This window comes from Aquarana catesbeiana, linkage group LG02 (genome assembly GCF_042186555.1).
Source record: "Aquarana catesbeiana isolate 2022-GZ linkage group LG02, ASM4218655v1, whole genome shotgun sequence".
Lineage (NCBI taxonomy): Eukaryota > Metazoa > Chordata > Amphibia > Anura > Ranidae > Aquarana > Aquarana catesbeiana.
The window spans coordinates 723,588,448-723,601,798 of record NC_133325.1 but is presented as its reverse complement, the minus strand read 5'-3'; the positions used below and the strand labels follow the sequence as shown (position 1 = coordinate 723,601,798).

At 43.5% G+C, this 13,351-nt stretch overlaps 1 protein-coding gene across 4 annotated transcripts in view; it reads right to left on the bottom strand.

Moving 5' to 3' along the window:
* GBE1 (1,4-alpha-glucan branching enzyme 1) overlaps positions 1-11,844 on the bottom strand; it is a 309,698-nt gene extending 297,854 nt beyond the window's left edge. Inside the window, exon 1 of one of the 4 annotated variants that reach the window (XM_073617016.1) lies at positions 11,581-11,844. In XM_073617016.1, the coding sequence (XP_073473117.1) occupies positions 11,581-11,603 (23 nt within the window). In that variant the 5' untranslated portion in view covers positions 11,604-11,844. Of the gene's footprint in view, positions 1-11,478 lie in introns of all 4 variants that reach the window. The other 3 variants (XM_073617018.1, XM_073617015.1, XM_073617017.1) reach the window with 3 other exon arrangements.
* Positions 11,845-13,351: the final 1,507 nt, after the last annotated feature.

Here is a 13,351-nt window from a genome sequence, read left to right as displayed (position 1 = left end):
GTGCACTTTTACCACACTAAAGAAAAACTCCTGATGGCAGCCAGACACAAATCTTCCCTCCCTGCCCCATTCAACGGCATCCAACTCTTCCCTGACCTCTCCAAATATATCCTCCAAATGAGACGTCAACTAAACCCACTAACAAAATCTATGAACAACCACTAGATCCCATACAAGTGGCGTTATCCCGCAACCATACTGGTCACCAAAAATGGCGTCTCTCACACCATCTCTACACTGAATGGAGGGATGAAACTACTGTTTTTCCTGGGGCATCATAACAGATCATCCACAGGACAACAACCCTTTTTCGGTCCCAGACCGACCGCTGCCACAGCATGGAAAATACTCTGGTAAACCGCAAGGAAAACATGGTTAACATCAATGCCAAAAGGGCCTACATCCCAGACAGAATTGTTCTCTCCAGCCTCCGGTTTACACAGCCTGTTGTTGTGATTGACTGTTTACCCCCCAAGGCGGAATTGCTGATTTCAGCCCAGTTTATCCGCTGAACTTATCACACTACGATATACCAACATACCACAGTAATCTTGCGCACAAATATCTCTTACTAATGTAATTTTTGTTTTAGAGTTTCGGTAGTGCCAGCGTCGAACTTTGGAAATCTCCCAACGGGACTTCCTCAATACCGTGAAGGTTTTCACTCATCAGTAGAGCTTCCCATCATTTCTTCATCAAAACATGAGTGCCCAAATCCTATTCAAACACAATCCTTAAGCCAAACAATGCTGATCAATGTGCTGTCAATCAATGTACACGGTCTCAACCACCCTGCTAGACGCCAATCTCTCTGGCAGACCGCCCAGACTCACAAGTGCGACATTTTATGTGTATAGCAGACACACTTCTCCTCCACAGCATCACCTAAATGTTCCAACAGACGCTTCCCGCACATTTACCAAGCATCCCTTTACTCCAAAAAAAAGGCGTATTGATCGAGATAAAAGACTCTCTTATGACGCTCCATCAAGGTGGGGGAAGACTTCTGTGGTTTTTTTCAGGGGCTCGGCAAGAAGAAATCCTGGTCATCTCTGTGGTAGTTCTAGGCTACTCCCCAAAGACCCTATGAAAAGTAAACCTTTATGTCTGGAGCTAGATCGCTTCGAGCGACCCTCCCCTCCAGCCCGAAGGGGAACCTGCCCGCCGGCAGACCGAGCCAGATGCCGCATGGGCTCTGCCGCCCCTTACCCGGGAGGGGCGGAATGAGCTCGGAAGGTTTGGAAGCCTCGAGCCCCGGCGCCCCTCGCGAGGTGGACGTCCAGCCAGGCGCCCGGATGCTCACGGCCGAGGAGGGATTGATGTCTCAGGATGTAAATCACAGAGACCCCCTCAGAAGAAGCAGGGTATGTGGTTTTATTCAAATCACTTCACAGTACCGAAACCGATTGGAGATGTCAGACCCATTTTAGAACTCAAAGATCTGAATCGCTTCCTAAACATTCACTCTTGTCGCATGGAGTCAGTCCGGTCAGTCGTATCCACCCTACGAAGAGGAGAAGTTCTAGTATCAATAGACACCAAAGATGCATATCTACATACGCCAATTTCCCAGCTCATCAGAATTTCCTGCTTTTTGCGGTGGAACAGCGCCACTTTTAGTTCGTGGCCTTGCCCTTCTGGTTAGCCACTGCTTCCCAGGTATTTACAAAACTTCTGGCCCCAGTACTAGCAAGACTAAAAGGCCAGGGTATAGCGGTAATGGCATACCTTTATCTACAGCAGCAGGTTGTCTGTCGATAGCACAGTTAAACCAAGGGTGTCCAGTACAGTCAGTTATCTGGAACACCTGGGCTGGATTCTCAACCTAGAGAAATCATCCTTATGATCATTAAGGATTATTTTTGCCCCAGGCAAAATTAATGCTATAAGGAAGCTGGTCCAGGTGGTCAAAGCGAGGAAGGGTTCTTCCATTTGCCTTTGCATGAGGTTGCTAGGGAAGATGCTGGCTTCATTCGAAGCATGTCCCTATGTCTAGCTTCAAGACTAGAGCAATACAGTATTCTGTCTGCCTGGAACAGGAAGGCCTAAGCCTTGGATTATCCAATGAATCTGGCCCCAAAGGTGTGCCAGAGTCTCAGTTAGTGGTTGATAACCAGGGATTTTCAGGAAGGGAAATCCTTCATTCGGGTTACTTGGAAAATAGTAACAACGGATGCCAGCCTATGGGGCTGGGAAGCAGTCCTAGAAGAGACCACTGTTCAAAGGAAATGGTCAGAGTCTACGAAGTCCTTGCCCATCAACATCCTGGAGATTCGGGCAGTACGTCTGGCTCTAATAGCCTGGACGTTCAGGTTGCGGAATTGCCCCGTCAGGATACAGTCCGACTATGCCACAGCAGTGGCCTATTTCAATCACCAAAAAGGGGGTACCAAAAGCTCACGCAGCCCAGACGGAGGTGAACCATGTTCTGACTTGGGCAGAGGAACATGTTCCTTGCCTATCTACAATCTTATCCCAGGGGTGAAGAATTGGCAGGCAATTTTTTTCTGAGCCGCCAACAGTTGTTCCCAGGAGAATGGTCTTTACATCCAGATGTCTTTCTAACCATATGACAGAAAGTGGGTGCCCCGGACATAGATCTATTACCAACTAGGTTCAACAAGAAGTTGGACAGCTTTGTGTCAAGGACATGCTTTAAGGACTCCTTGGGATCGGTTCTCACTGATCTATGCGTTCCCTCCAGTTCAGCTGCTACCACAACTGTTACGCAGGCTCAGGGAGAAACGGGAGCAGGTAATTCTAGTGGCCCCAGCGTGGCCCAGTAGATTCTGGTATGCAGGAATCTTAAAGATGGCAGTAAGGGGATCGTTGGTCTCTTCCATCTCGGGCCAGACCTGCTTTCGCAGGGGCCTCTGTCCCATGCTGCCTTACAAGCCCTAAATTTGGCGGTTTGGCTATTGAAACCCACATTCTAAGGAATAGGGGGCTATCAGGTTCAGTAGTAACTACCCTGATTAATAGAAGGTAGCCGGCCTCTAGGACCATTTACTATAGGGTCTGGAAGGCCTACGTTTCTTGGTGTGAAACCAAAAGATGGCATCCTCAGAAGTATGTCATAAGTAGAGTTCTTGCATTGCTATGATTAGGAGTAGAAATGAAGTTAGCCGTGAAGTACTATCAAGGGTCAAAATCTCGGCCGCTTGCTTTGCATTCTTGGTCCGGGCTTTTATACAAGGGGTAATGCATATAAATCCGCCAGTTACATCGCCCTTGTGCCCGTGGGATTTGAGCGTGCTATTGTCGGTTTTACAAGCTCAGCCTTTTTTGAGCCCTGACACCATGTCCCCTTGATCCTTGTGACAGGGAAATTGGTGTTCTTGGTTCTGGTAACTTCCGCAAAAAGAGTTCCAGAGTTGGCAGATTTTTCTTGTAAAGAGCCATATTTAATCATTCTTAAAGTGGAGGGCCACCCTGAAAAAAAAAAAAAATTTCACCAAAAATCCTAAAAAAATAAAAAAAAAAAAAAAATAAAAAAAAAAAAGTTTAAAACTTACCCGAACCCTTGTTGCTAGGCAGTCTTTCTAATATGCCTCTTCCTATTCCACGGCGTGTCCTGTTCCTCGGTGAGCGGCCTCGTTGCCTTCTGGGAACTGTGTGTGTTCTCAGAAAACCACAGGGCCATTCACAGAGCGCTCGCGCGTGCGCAGTAGGAAACTGGCAGTGAAGCCGCAAGGCTCCACTGCCTGTTTCCCTTAGTTAGGATGGCGGTCCCGGGACCCGAGAGCCGAGGGACGGGTCGGCCTCGGGTGGCTGACATCGCGGCCCCCCAGACAGGTAAGTGTACTTATTTAAAGTCAGCAGCTAAAGTGTTTGTAGCTGCTGACTTTAAAAAAAATGTTTCGCTGGCCGGATTCCCGCTTTAAGTATAAGGTGGTGCTGCGTCCTCACCCATCCTTTTTTACCTAAAGTACTATCTAGTTTTCATATGAACCAAAGATGTTTCCCTAACTTTGTTTTTTTTCCAGAACTCCGTTCTGCAGAAGAAAGATTGTTACACTCTCTCGATGCAGTGAGAGCGGTTGAAGTCTGAAAGCAACTGTTCAGCTACGGAAGACTGATGCTTTGTTTGTGCTGCCAGAAGGGCCCAGGAAGGGGCAGGCAGCATCAAAATCTACTATTTTTTTTTTTTAGTAGATTCGGTAGGTTATGATTCAGGCTTATGGTTTGAAAAGGAGGATTCCACCTTTTTGAGTTAAAGCACGCTCTACCAGAGCAGTAAGTGCTTCATGGGCAATGCATCACCAAAGCCTCCATGACTCAGATTTGCAAGGTCGCAACTTGATCTTCGGTCGATACATTCACTAGATTCTATCAGGTGGATGTAAAAAAGGCATTAGGATGCCGCCTTTGGGCGCAGCGTGCTGCAGGCAACAGTATAGGTCCTCAAGTCTGATGATGCCCTGATTGTTTGTGTCTCCCTCCTCTCAGGTAGCATTGCTTTGGGACGTCCCACATAGTAATTGCTATGCTGCTCTGTGTCCCGTGATGTACGATAAAGAAAATTGGATTTTTATAACAGCTTACCTGTAAAATCCTTTTCTTGGAGTACATCACGGGACACAGAGGTCCCTCCTCTCTTTTGGGACATATGTATATTGCTTTGCTACAAAAACTGAGGTACTCCCTGTATGGGAGGGGTTATATAGGGAGGCAACTTCCTGTTTAGGGTGTGCCAGTGTCCATCACCTGAAGGTGGCCTATAACCCACATAGTAATTACTATGCTGCTCTGTGTCCCGTGATGTACTCCAAGAAAAGGATTTTACAGGTAAGCTGTTATAAAAATCCTATTTTTTCATTAAACACCCTACTCTACAGATTTAGCAAACCATCTGTCAGAATTCTTCAAACATAATACAGGGTCTGTGTCCGACCCCGGTGTGCTATGGAATACCCACAAGGCCTTTATCAGAGGCATTATCATTGAAATTAGTTCACGCAGGTAGAGGGTAAGGATGCAGTGTATAGACTTGCTCTTGTCCCAGATCACCGATCTGAAGAAACAGGACAAAGCCAACCCTCAAGAGTCACGCTCAAACAAAATCATGACCCTTAGACAGGAGCTACGGCTACTTCTCCTAGACTCGTTTGATACAATGCAATGCAAATTAAAGGCCACTTTATACGCTACATCCAACAAAGAAGGAAAAATTTTAGCGCGCCCTATCAGAGGATACCATACTAAAAGCAGGATTGCATACCTGTACCACCCTAAACACCAAAGCTAAATTGACAGACCCTCAAAACATAGCTGACACCTTTAGTACATACTACAGTGACTTATACAACCTAACCCAAGACCAATCCACACATCAACCCACTTTAGCAGATATTGATTCCTTCCTAGGCCAGGTTAACCTCCCCAGAATAGCTACTGAACAAGTCCTGATGGTCTAACAGGAGAATACTACAAGCAATTCTCCCAAATACTGTCTCCTCATATGAGCATGATTTACAACAACGCTGCTTCCTTTTCCTCATTTCCCTCTGAAATGTTACAGGCAATGATAATAACTCTAACTCTAAATGATAATAACTTCCTAAACCAGGGAAGACGACCCCTCCCCAAAATTTTAGACCAATTTCTAAACCGCAACGTAAAAATATACACCAAAGCATTAGCATCCCGCCTTCTTGATATACTACCCTCTTTAATTCACAGTGACCAGAGTTCAAAGGACGACAGGTGTCAGATGCCACAAGAAGGCTTATCAGCGTAATACACCATGCGGAGTCCACCGGAATGCCTTCTCAGCTCCTTTCTCTGGATGAGGAGAAGGCGTTTGACAGAATTCATTGGACATACCTTCAGCAGGTGCTCCACAAATTTGGGTTCTGAGGCAAGATCTTAAATGCGATGCTAGCCCTCTATACTGCCCCTACAGCAAAAGTACTCTCTTCCGATATGCTCTACAACCTTTCAACATTAGCAACGGCACCAGACAAGGCTGCCCACTTTCAATTAATTTTCAACCTCCTCATGGAACCCCTAGCAACCCATATTAGATCTAACCCCCTAATCTCAAAAAGGTCAACGAAACAATGTCATTCATACTAGACCTAGGTCTTGATGCCACAACTAGAAACATGGTACAAGCACAATTCCTATACGTATGGGCAGACAACAGCATATCATACCTAGGTACTCAACTCACTAAATCGGTGAGGGGCCTTTTTGCAGCTAACTGCAAACCACTGGCAATTAAGATTCATTCAGAACTACAATGTCTCTCCAAACACGAGCTATCATGGTCAGGGAGATTAGCAGCCTTCAAAATGCTACACCTACCCCAATTGCTATATCTATTTAGAACGATCCCCATACCAATTCCTAAAAAAAAATACTTCAAATCTCTCCAGACCACACTGAACAAATTCACCTGGCAAGGGAAAAAACCTAGATGTGCGCGCTCACACCTTATCTAACATAGGTCCATAGGAGGAGCAGGATATATTGAATTTGAGGATTATTATCTAGCATCAGTCCTAGCCCAATTACATGACTGGTTCCTCCCAACCCCGAGAACCCTCTGGAGACAAATTGAATCCTCAGTAATTCCTCGCTCTAACCTAAGAACATGGATTCTTGGAATACCACTAGGAACCAAGATCCCGACAGCCCTCCCCCCAACAATGAGAGCCTCAGCTTTACCATGGCAAAATCTGACTAAAACAACATTGCCCACACAAGGATTTACATCCCCGCCCATCCCTTTGAATTCCTTAAACCAACTAACACCTGACCTAGGAATAACACACTGGCAACACGAGCATTAATCATATCCAGGACGTCTACACAGGAGGCACACTTAAACCTTTCAGTCAGCTTAGTCGGGAATACCAAATCCCACCCTCAGAATACTTCAACAATCTTCATATATCTCACTGCTTAGGACAAACATCTAACCCACTTTATACCATTCCTACAAATTCCTAGCATTATTTCAACCTAACCACTAAACAAAAAGGTATATCCCTCCTTTACAACAAACTCCAGCAAAAAAAAAGAATTCAATAAACTTAAACCTCATCGACAGTGGGAAGCGGATCTTGGCATAGATTTCTCAGACAAGCAACGGACAGAAGCAATCAGGTCAATATTCAAATCCACTTGCTGCTCCACACTGTGGGAGTTGTACCAAAAAAATCTCACTAAGATGGTACTTGACCCCTACCAAGCTAGCAACTTTTGGGCCTCAACACTCTGACTTGTGCTGGAGATGCCAAAGAAAAAAAAAAAACAGACATACTTCACATATTCTGGACGCGTCCGGTCGTAAAATACTTCTGGACGCACATATTCAGAATATTGGAAGACATCACTAAAATTAGTGTACCCCAGTCCCCGGCACTAGCCCTACTACATATCACGATCAGAGATATCCCACACCCACCCAGAATGGTGACAAACCACATCCTCCTAGCAGTGAAACTAAATATAGCTAAGCTATGGAAATCCGATTTAGCCCCTACTGTCCAAAATACACTAGACATAGAACATGCACTCCACTTAAGTAATTCTGATGGCCTCCAGTAGAGGTACTTACACTAAGACATCAACCCTTTGGCAACCTTGGCTGAACTGGCTCCAGACAACAAAACTGGCTCCAGACATCAAAACTAATTGGCAGTGACAATTACTCCCAGTGGCATGATGGGACTTGTAGTTCTGCAACAGCTGGAGGGCCCCTAGGTTGCCTACGCCTGATTTACACTATTGTGTGTTCACTCATTATCTCTCTTTATAATATTGTGTGTGCACTCGTCTCTTTATATAATTGTGTGTGCACTCATTATGCCTCTTTATATTATCGTGTGTGCACTCGTTATGCCTCTTTATATTAAAGTGGTTATTAACCCACTCATTTAACTTTATATAATCCTGTGTGTTTGCTAATGCTGTGTGCCCCTGTCTCTGTGATTTATTAAAAAAATGCTGTGTATACCTGAATTCAGAGCGCCCCTCGGCGCTCACGTGACTGGCCGGCTCTCTTATCCTCATCTGACAACTGCAGCAGGCGGGGCCGAGATTCCCCCGCTGAAGTCGGTCAAGACAAGAGGAGGAGAGAGCAAGACGGTCACGTGGGCGCTCTGAAATCAGGTATGCACAGCATTTTCTTTTATAAATCACAGAAACGGGGGCACACAGCATTAGCACACACAGGATTATATAAGATTTTAAATGTTATTTCAGCAGCAGGAGGGGAGGGGGGCAGGCCCTTGACACAAAGCAGACAGGCAAGGAGGAAGGGGAGGAAAGACAAGATAGCTGCAGATGACCGAGGCAGGTAAACTGACCACGGTGTCAGGGCTCAGTAGCCATGATAAACCGTGGTCAGTTTACAGGGGGGGGGGGGTGTCAGCATCAGCCAGGTATTTTAGGTGTTACTGAGGGCTAAATTAGGTGCTACAGAGGGTTAAATTACACAACACAAGCACTGTGCTGTGTAACATATTTTAAAGGAACAGTATCTTCCTTTTTTTTTTTTTTTTTTTTTTTTTAAGGTAACAAACGCTTTAATGTGTGTGAACTTGTTATGCCTCTTTATTGCGCTCTAGGATTGTAAATAACAATTATTTTTATAATTAATTAGCTGGTTGATTGTTGTTTCGATTAATCGGATAAAAACCTTGTGACAGACCTAGCCGGGAGAGAGACTTTTGGAGGGGACTGTATGCTAGCCTCTTGCCGATCGATCGTGGGCCCTGGCATTTGGGGGAACGGTGCTCTTGGTGAGCTGTATGCCTGGGGACCCTTGAGGTGGTATTACTGTGGATTCAGGTCCTGGTCCCCCCAGGACACACAGACTCTGGGGACCCTGGATTGGAATAGTGACTGATTCATACCATTGGGACCCCTACTGTTAAATGCTAATGTCATCAATTCCAGCTACCTGTTTGTTGTCTGCTAAAATATATGTATTGTAAATAAGTCTCTAGTATGGGATCTAAGAGTCATTAGATCCCCATTGTTGTTTGTTTTTAATTAACTCTGCTATTTTGATAATGTTGATTGGGGGTTCTAAGCTACAAGATGGCCAGTCTGGCCTAAAGGTCATGTCTGAGTCATCTAGGCTGTCTAAAGGGATTAGTTAATTAGCCCATGTTAATTAGGTTAATTAGGTTGCAGGTGTATTGTTAGAGTAATATGAGCCTGAGGTATGCACCTCCACTGTTAGTGTATAAAAGAGCCTGTATTTTTGAATAAAGGAGATTCCTGTTTGAACTTACATACAGCCTGCTTGGTGTTTGTTCTGAACTATCACAAATGGGTTAGAACGGCACATAGCTGTAGTTCTAATCCCGGAGCATTGGATGACCGAACAATCAGATGTTGCGATCTGCAATCTGATTCTATAGCTGCAGAGGAGTGTCGGGAGAGTGGAATAGAGCGAACAAGGGGCTCGTTACAAACCTCAAAAAAGTTTGGTGTATAATTTAGTTTGCACTGCAAAAGGTAGTACAAATAAATCTTTTATATTAAAGTAATACTACAGGCTGAGACTTTTTTCAGGGATTTCATAATTTTAAATATAATTCAAAATACTGTTGTAAACTTTTACTTTAAATGTAATTGTATACCTTATATTACCTCCTAGTTTATCAGCCTCCAGATTCTCTGGGTTCAGATGCACAGAGCCCTTAAAGTGATTGTAAACGCTGATTTTTAATTTTTTGAAAACAATAAACTTGTTATACTTACCTGCTCTGTGTAATGGTTTGGCACAGAGCAGCCCAGATCCTCCTCTTCTGGAATCCCCCATCTGTGCTTCTGGCTCCTCCTGCCTTCAGAGCACCCCTATAGCAAGTTAAAAAAAACTTCTACATTTAGAATCACTCACTTCCTTCTCCTGCCCAAGACCCACAAGGCATTGCTTCACACACATTCACAAGTTCCCAGGCACTTACTGACATGTATTGACAGCAAACTGAGCTGTATGTGTGTTGCACTGTGTGTACTGACATGTATGAATGGTGTATTGAGCTGAATGTGCACTGCACTGTATTTCTGGACATGTAAACAAATAATGCATTCTGTATGCAGGCCAACTAATCAGCTGACCAACTAATCGATTATGAAAATAGTTGACAACTTTTTTGATAATCGATTATGTTGTTTCAGCCCTAGTGCACTCAATATGTCTCTTCAAGGCTTTCGCACTGGGGCGTTGGCGGTAAAGCGCTGCTATTTTTATCGGCGCTTTACTATTGTTTTTGCAGAGGTTTTTTAACCCCCACTAGTGGCCAAAAAAGGGTTAAAATGACCCGCGAAGCGCCACTTTGCCTGTGCTGCCCATTGATTTCAATAGGCAGGGGCGCTTTAGGAACGGTGTATACACCACTCCTAAGATGCTGCTTGCAGGAGTTTTTTTAACAATCTGCCAGCGCATCACCTCAGTGTGAAGTCACTCTGGCTTTCACATTGAGACTGCAGGGAAGCCGTTTTTCAGGCGCTTTACAGGCGCTATTTTTATTTTTATTGTGTGTGCACTCGTTATGTCTCTGTATATTATTGTGTGTGCACTCACTAGGACTTCTTATACTATATAATATGCACCCATTGTCTATTTAAGTCAGCAGCTACACATACTATAGCTGCTGACCTGTCTAGGGTTCCCGCAAATGTCTGCACCCCAGCCGATTTTCAGATCGGCCCTCGGGTGCAGCCACCGCCATTCGTGGAAAGGAAAACCCTTCGGCTTCACAGCCGGTTCCCTACTGCACATGTACGAAGAGTGCTGCGCTTCCTAACTGTCCCGGCAGCGAACAAAGGAGGCCAAACTTCTGAGGGACGGCACCGCATCGCAATCTCCCAGAAGGGGGGGAATATACCTGTCAAAAACAGGTACCCGTTTCCCCCTCCTTCCCTGAAAGGTGCCAAATTTGGCCCTGGAGTGGGGGCAGATAAGCAGAGGTTACACTTTTGGGTGGAACTCTGCTTTCAATTATTGCATGTGCACTTGTTATGTCGCTATGTATGATTGGATGTGCACTCATTATGCCTCTTCATATTATTGTGTGTGCACTCATTAGGTCTCTTTATATTACTGTTTTTACTCGTTATGTCTCTTTATATTATTATTTGTGCGTTATGTCTCTTTACACTATTGTGTGTGCATTCGCTAGGTCTCCCTATATTATTTATTGCATATGCACTCGTTATGTTTATTTATATTACTGCACTTGTTATGTCACCATGTATGATGAGTGCACTTGTTATGTCTCTATATATGAATGTATGTGCACTATGTTCATTTATATCATTGTCTGTGCACTCATTATATCTCTTTATATTATTGCGTATGCACTCCTTATGTCTCTGTATACTATTATGCGTGCACTCACTAGGTCTCCTTATAATATTGCATATGCACTCATTATGTCTCTCTATTTATATTATGTATAATTGTATGTGCATGCACTGTATAAGATAGTTTGTATTAAACCTGCTGATCACCTGTCAGTGTGGCCCCTTCACCCTGGAGTAGAGATAGAACAGCAGAGTGCAGCAAGATTAGCATGCCATGCAGCAGGCTGGTGGGTGCAGTATCTCCCTCACCCTGTGACCTTCTTGCCGTTCATGCCGTTCTCTAGAAGCAGACCTCTTCACAACTGACTGTCACTGTCCTTCCCCCCTCCCTGCAGCACTCTGCCATTCTCTTCCTGCTTCCGGTATGAGGTACATGGGTCTGACCAATCGCCTTTCCGAACTAATAATATACACCAATTATGTCCCTCCTCACTCTTCTCCCACATAGATAGCACCATAAATTGACGGCGCACACTGCCTGACAAGTCCTTCACTCTCCTAGTACTATATTTGCTCACAATATCACACAGTTAGATCCTTCCGGGTTCCAAGCCTCGTTTTCATGTACCCACAGTGCTCTGCACGCAGACGTTTTTCCTGTTGCTCGGCAACTATTCAACTTTATTTAAAACAAATCCAAACTTACATTCGTTTCCCTGACTCTAGCATAGAAAGTATCCGTTTGTGTCTAGATGTGGACGATCCCTTTCTTGATCATGTTTCTATATGAGAGTGGGCTCTATACACTAAGCACTTCTGACATAGGACCGAGCCTCTTTCTGAGGTTTGTTGTTTACAAGTTAAAAGCATTTTTTTTTGCTAGAAAATTGCTTAGAACCCCCAAACATTATACTTTTTTTTCTAACACCCTAGAGAATAAAATGGCGGTCGTTGCAATACTTTCTGTCACACCGTATTTGAGCAGCAGTCTTACAAGCACACTTTTTGTTTAAAAAATACACTTTTTTGAATTAAAAAATAAGACAACAGTAAAGTTAGCCCAATTTTTTTGTTATATTGTGAAAGATAATGATACCCTACATGTCACACTCCAAAATTGTGCCTGCTCGTGGAATGGCAACAAACTTTTACCCTTAAATATCTTCATAGGCAACGTTTAAAAAATTCTACAGGTTGCATGTTTTGAGTTACAGAGGGGGTCTAGAGGCTAGAATTATTGCTTTCGCTCTACTGATCGCGGTGATACCTCACATGTGTGGTTTTAACACCGTTTTCATATGCGGATACAATTTTTTTTCTTATTTATTTTACCTTTTATTTTTTATTTTTACACTGTTCTTTAAAAAAAAAAATGTGTCACTTTTATTACTATTACAAAGAATGTAAACATCCCTTGTAATAGAAAAAAAGCATGACAGGACCTCTTAAATATGAGATCTAGGGTCAAAAAGACCTCAGATCTCATATTTACACTAAAATGCAATAAAAAAAGAAATTGGCATTTGGAAAAAAAAAAGAAAAAAGAAAAAAGCCCTTTAACCACTTGACCGCTGGGCACTCAAACCCCCTTCCTAACAGACCAATTTTCAGTTTTCGGTGCTTTCACATCTTGAATGACAATTACTCAGTCATGCAACACTGTACCTATAAGAAATTTTTGTCCTTTTTTTCACACAAATAGAGCTTTCTTTTGATGGTATTTAATCACTGCTGGTTTTTTATTTTTTGTGCTATAAAAGAAAAAAGACCGAAAATTCTGTAGAAAAATGAATTTTTCTTTGTTTCTGTTATACATTTTTGCAAATTAGTCATTTTTTCTTCATAAATTTTGGCCAAAATTTATACTGCTACATATCTTTGGTAAAAATAACCTAAATTGGTGTATATTATTTTGTCTTTGTGAAAGTTATAAAGTCCGCAAGCTATGGTGCCAATCTCTGAAAACTGATCACACCTGATGCACTGACGGCCTATCTCATTTCTTGAGACCCTAACAAGCCAGGAAAGTACAAATGACCCCTTTTTGGAAATTAGACATTCCAAGGTATTTAGTAAGAGG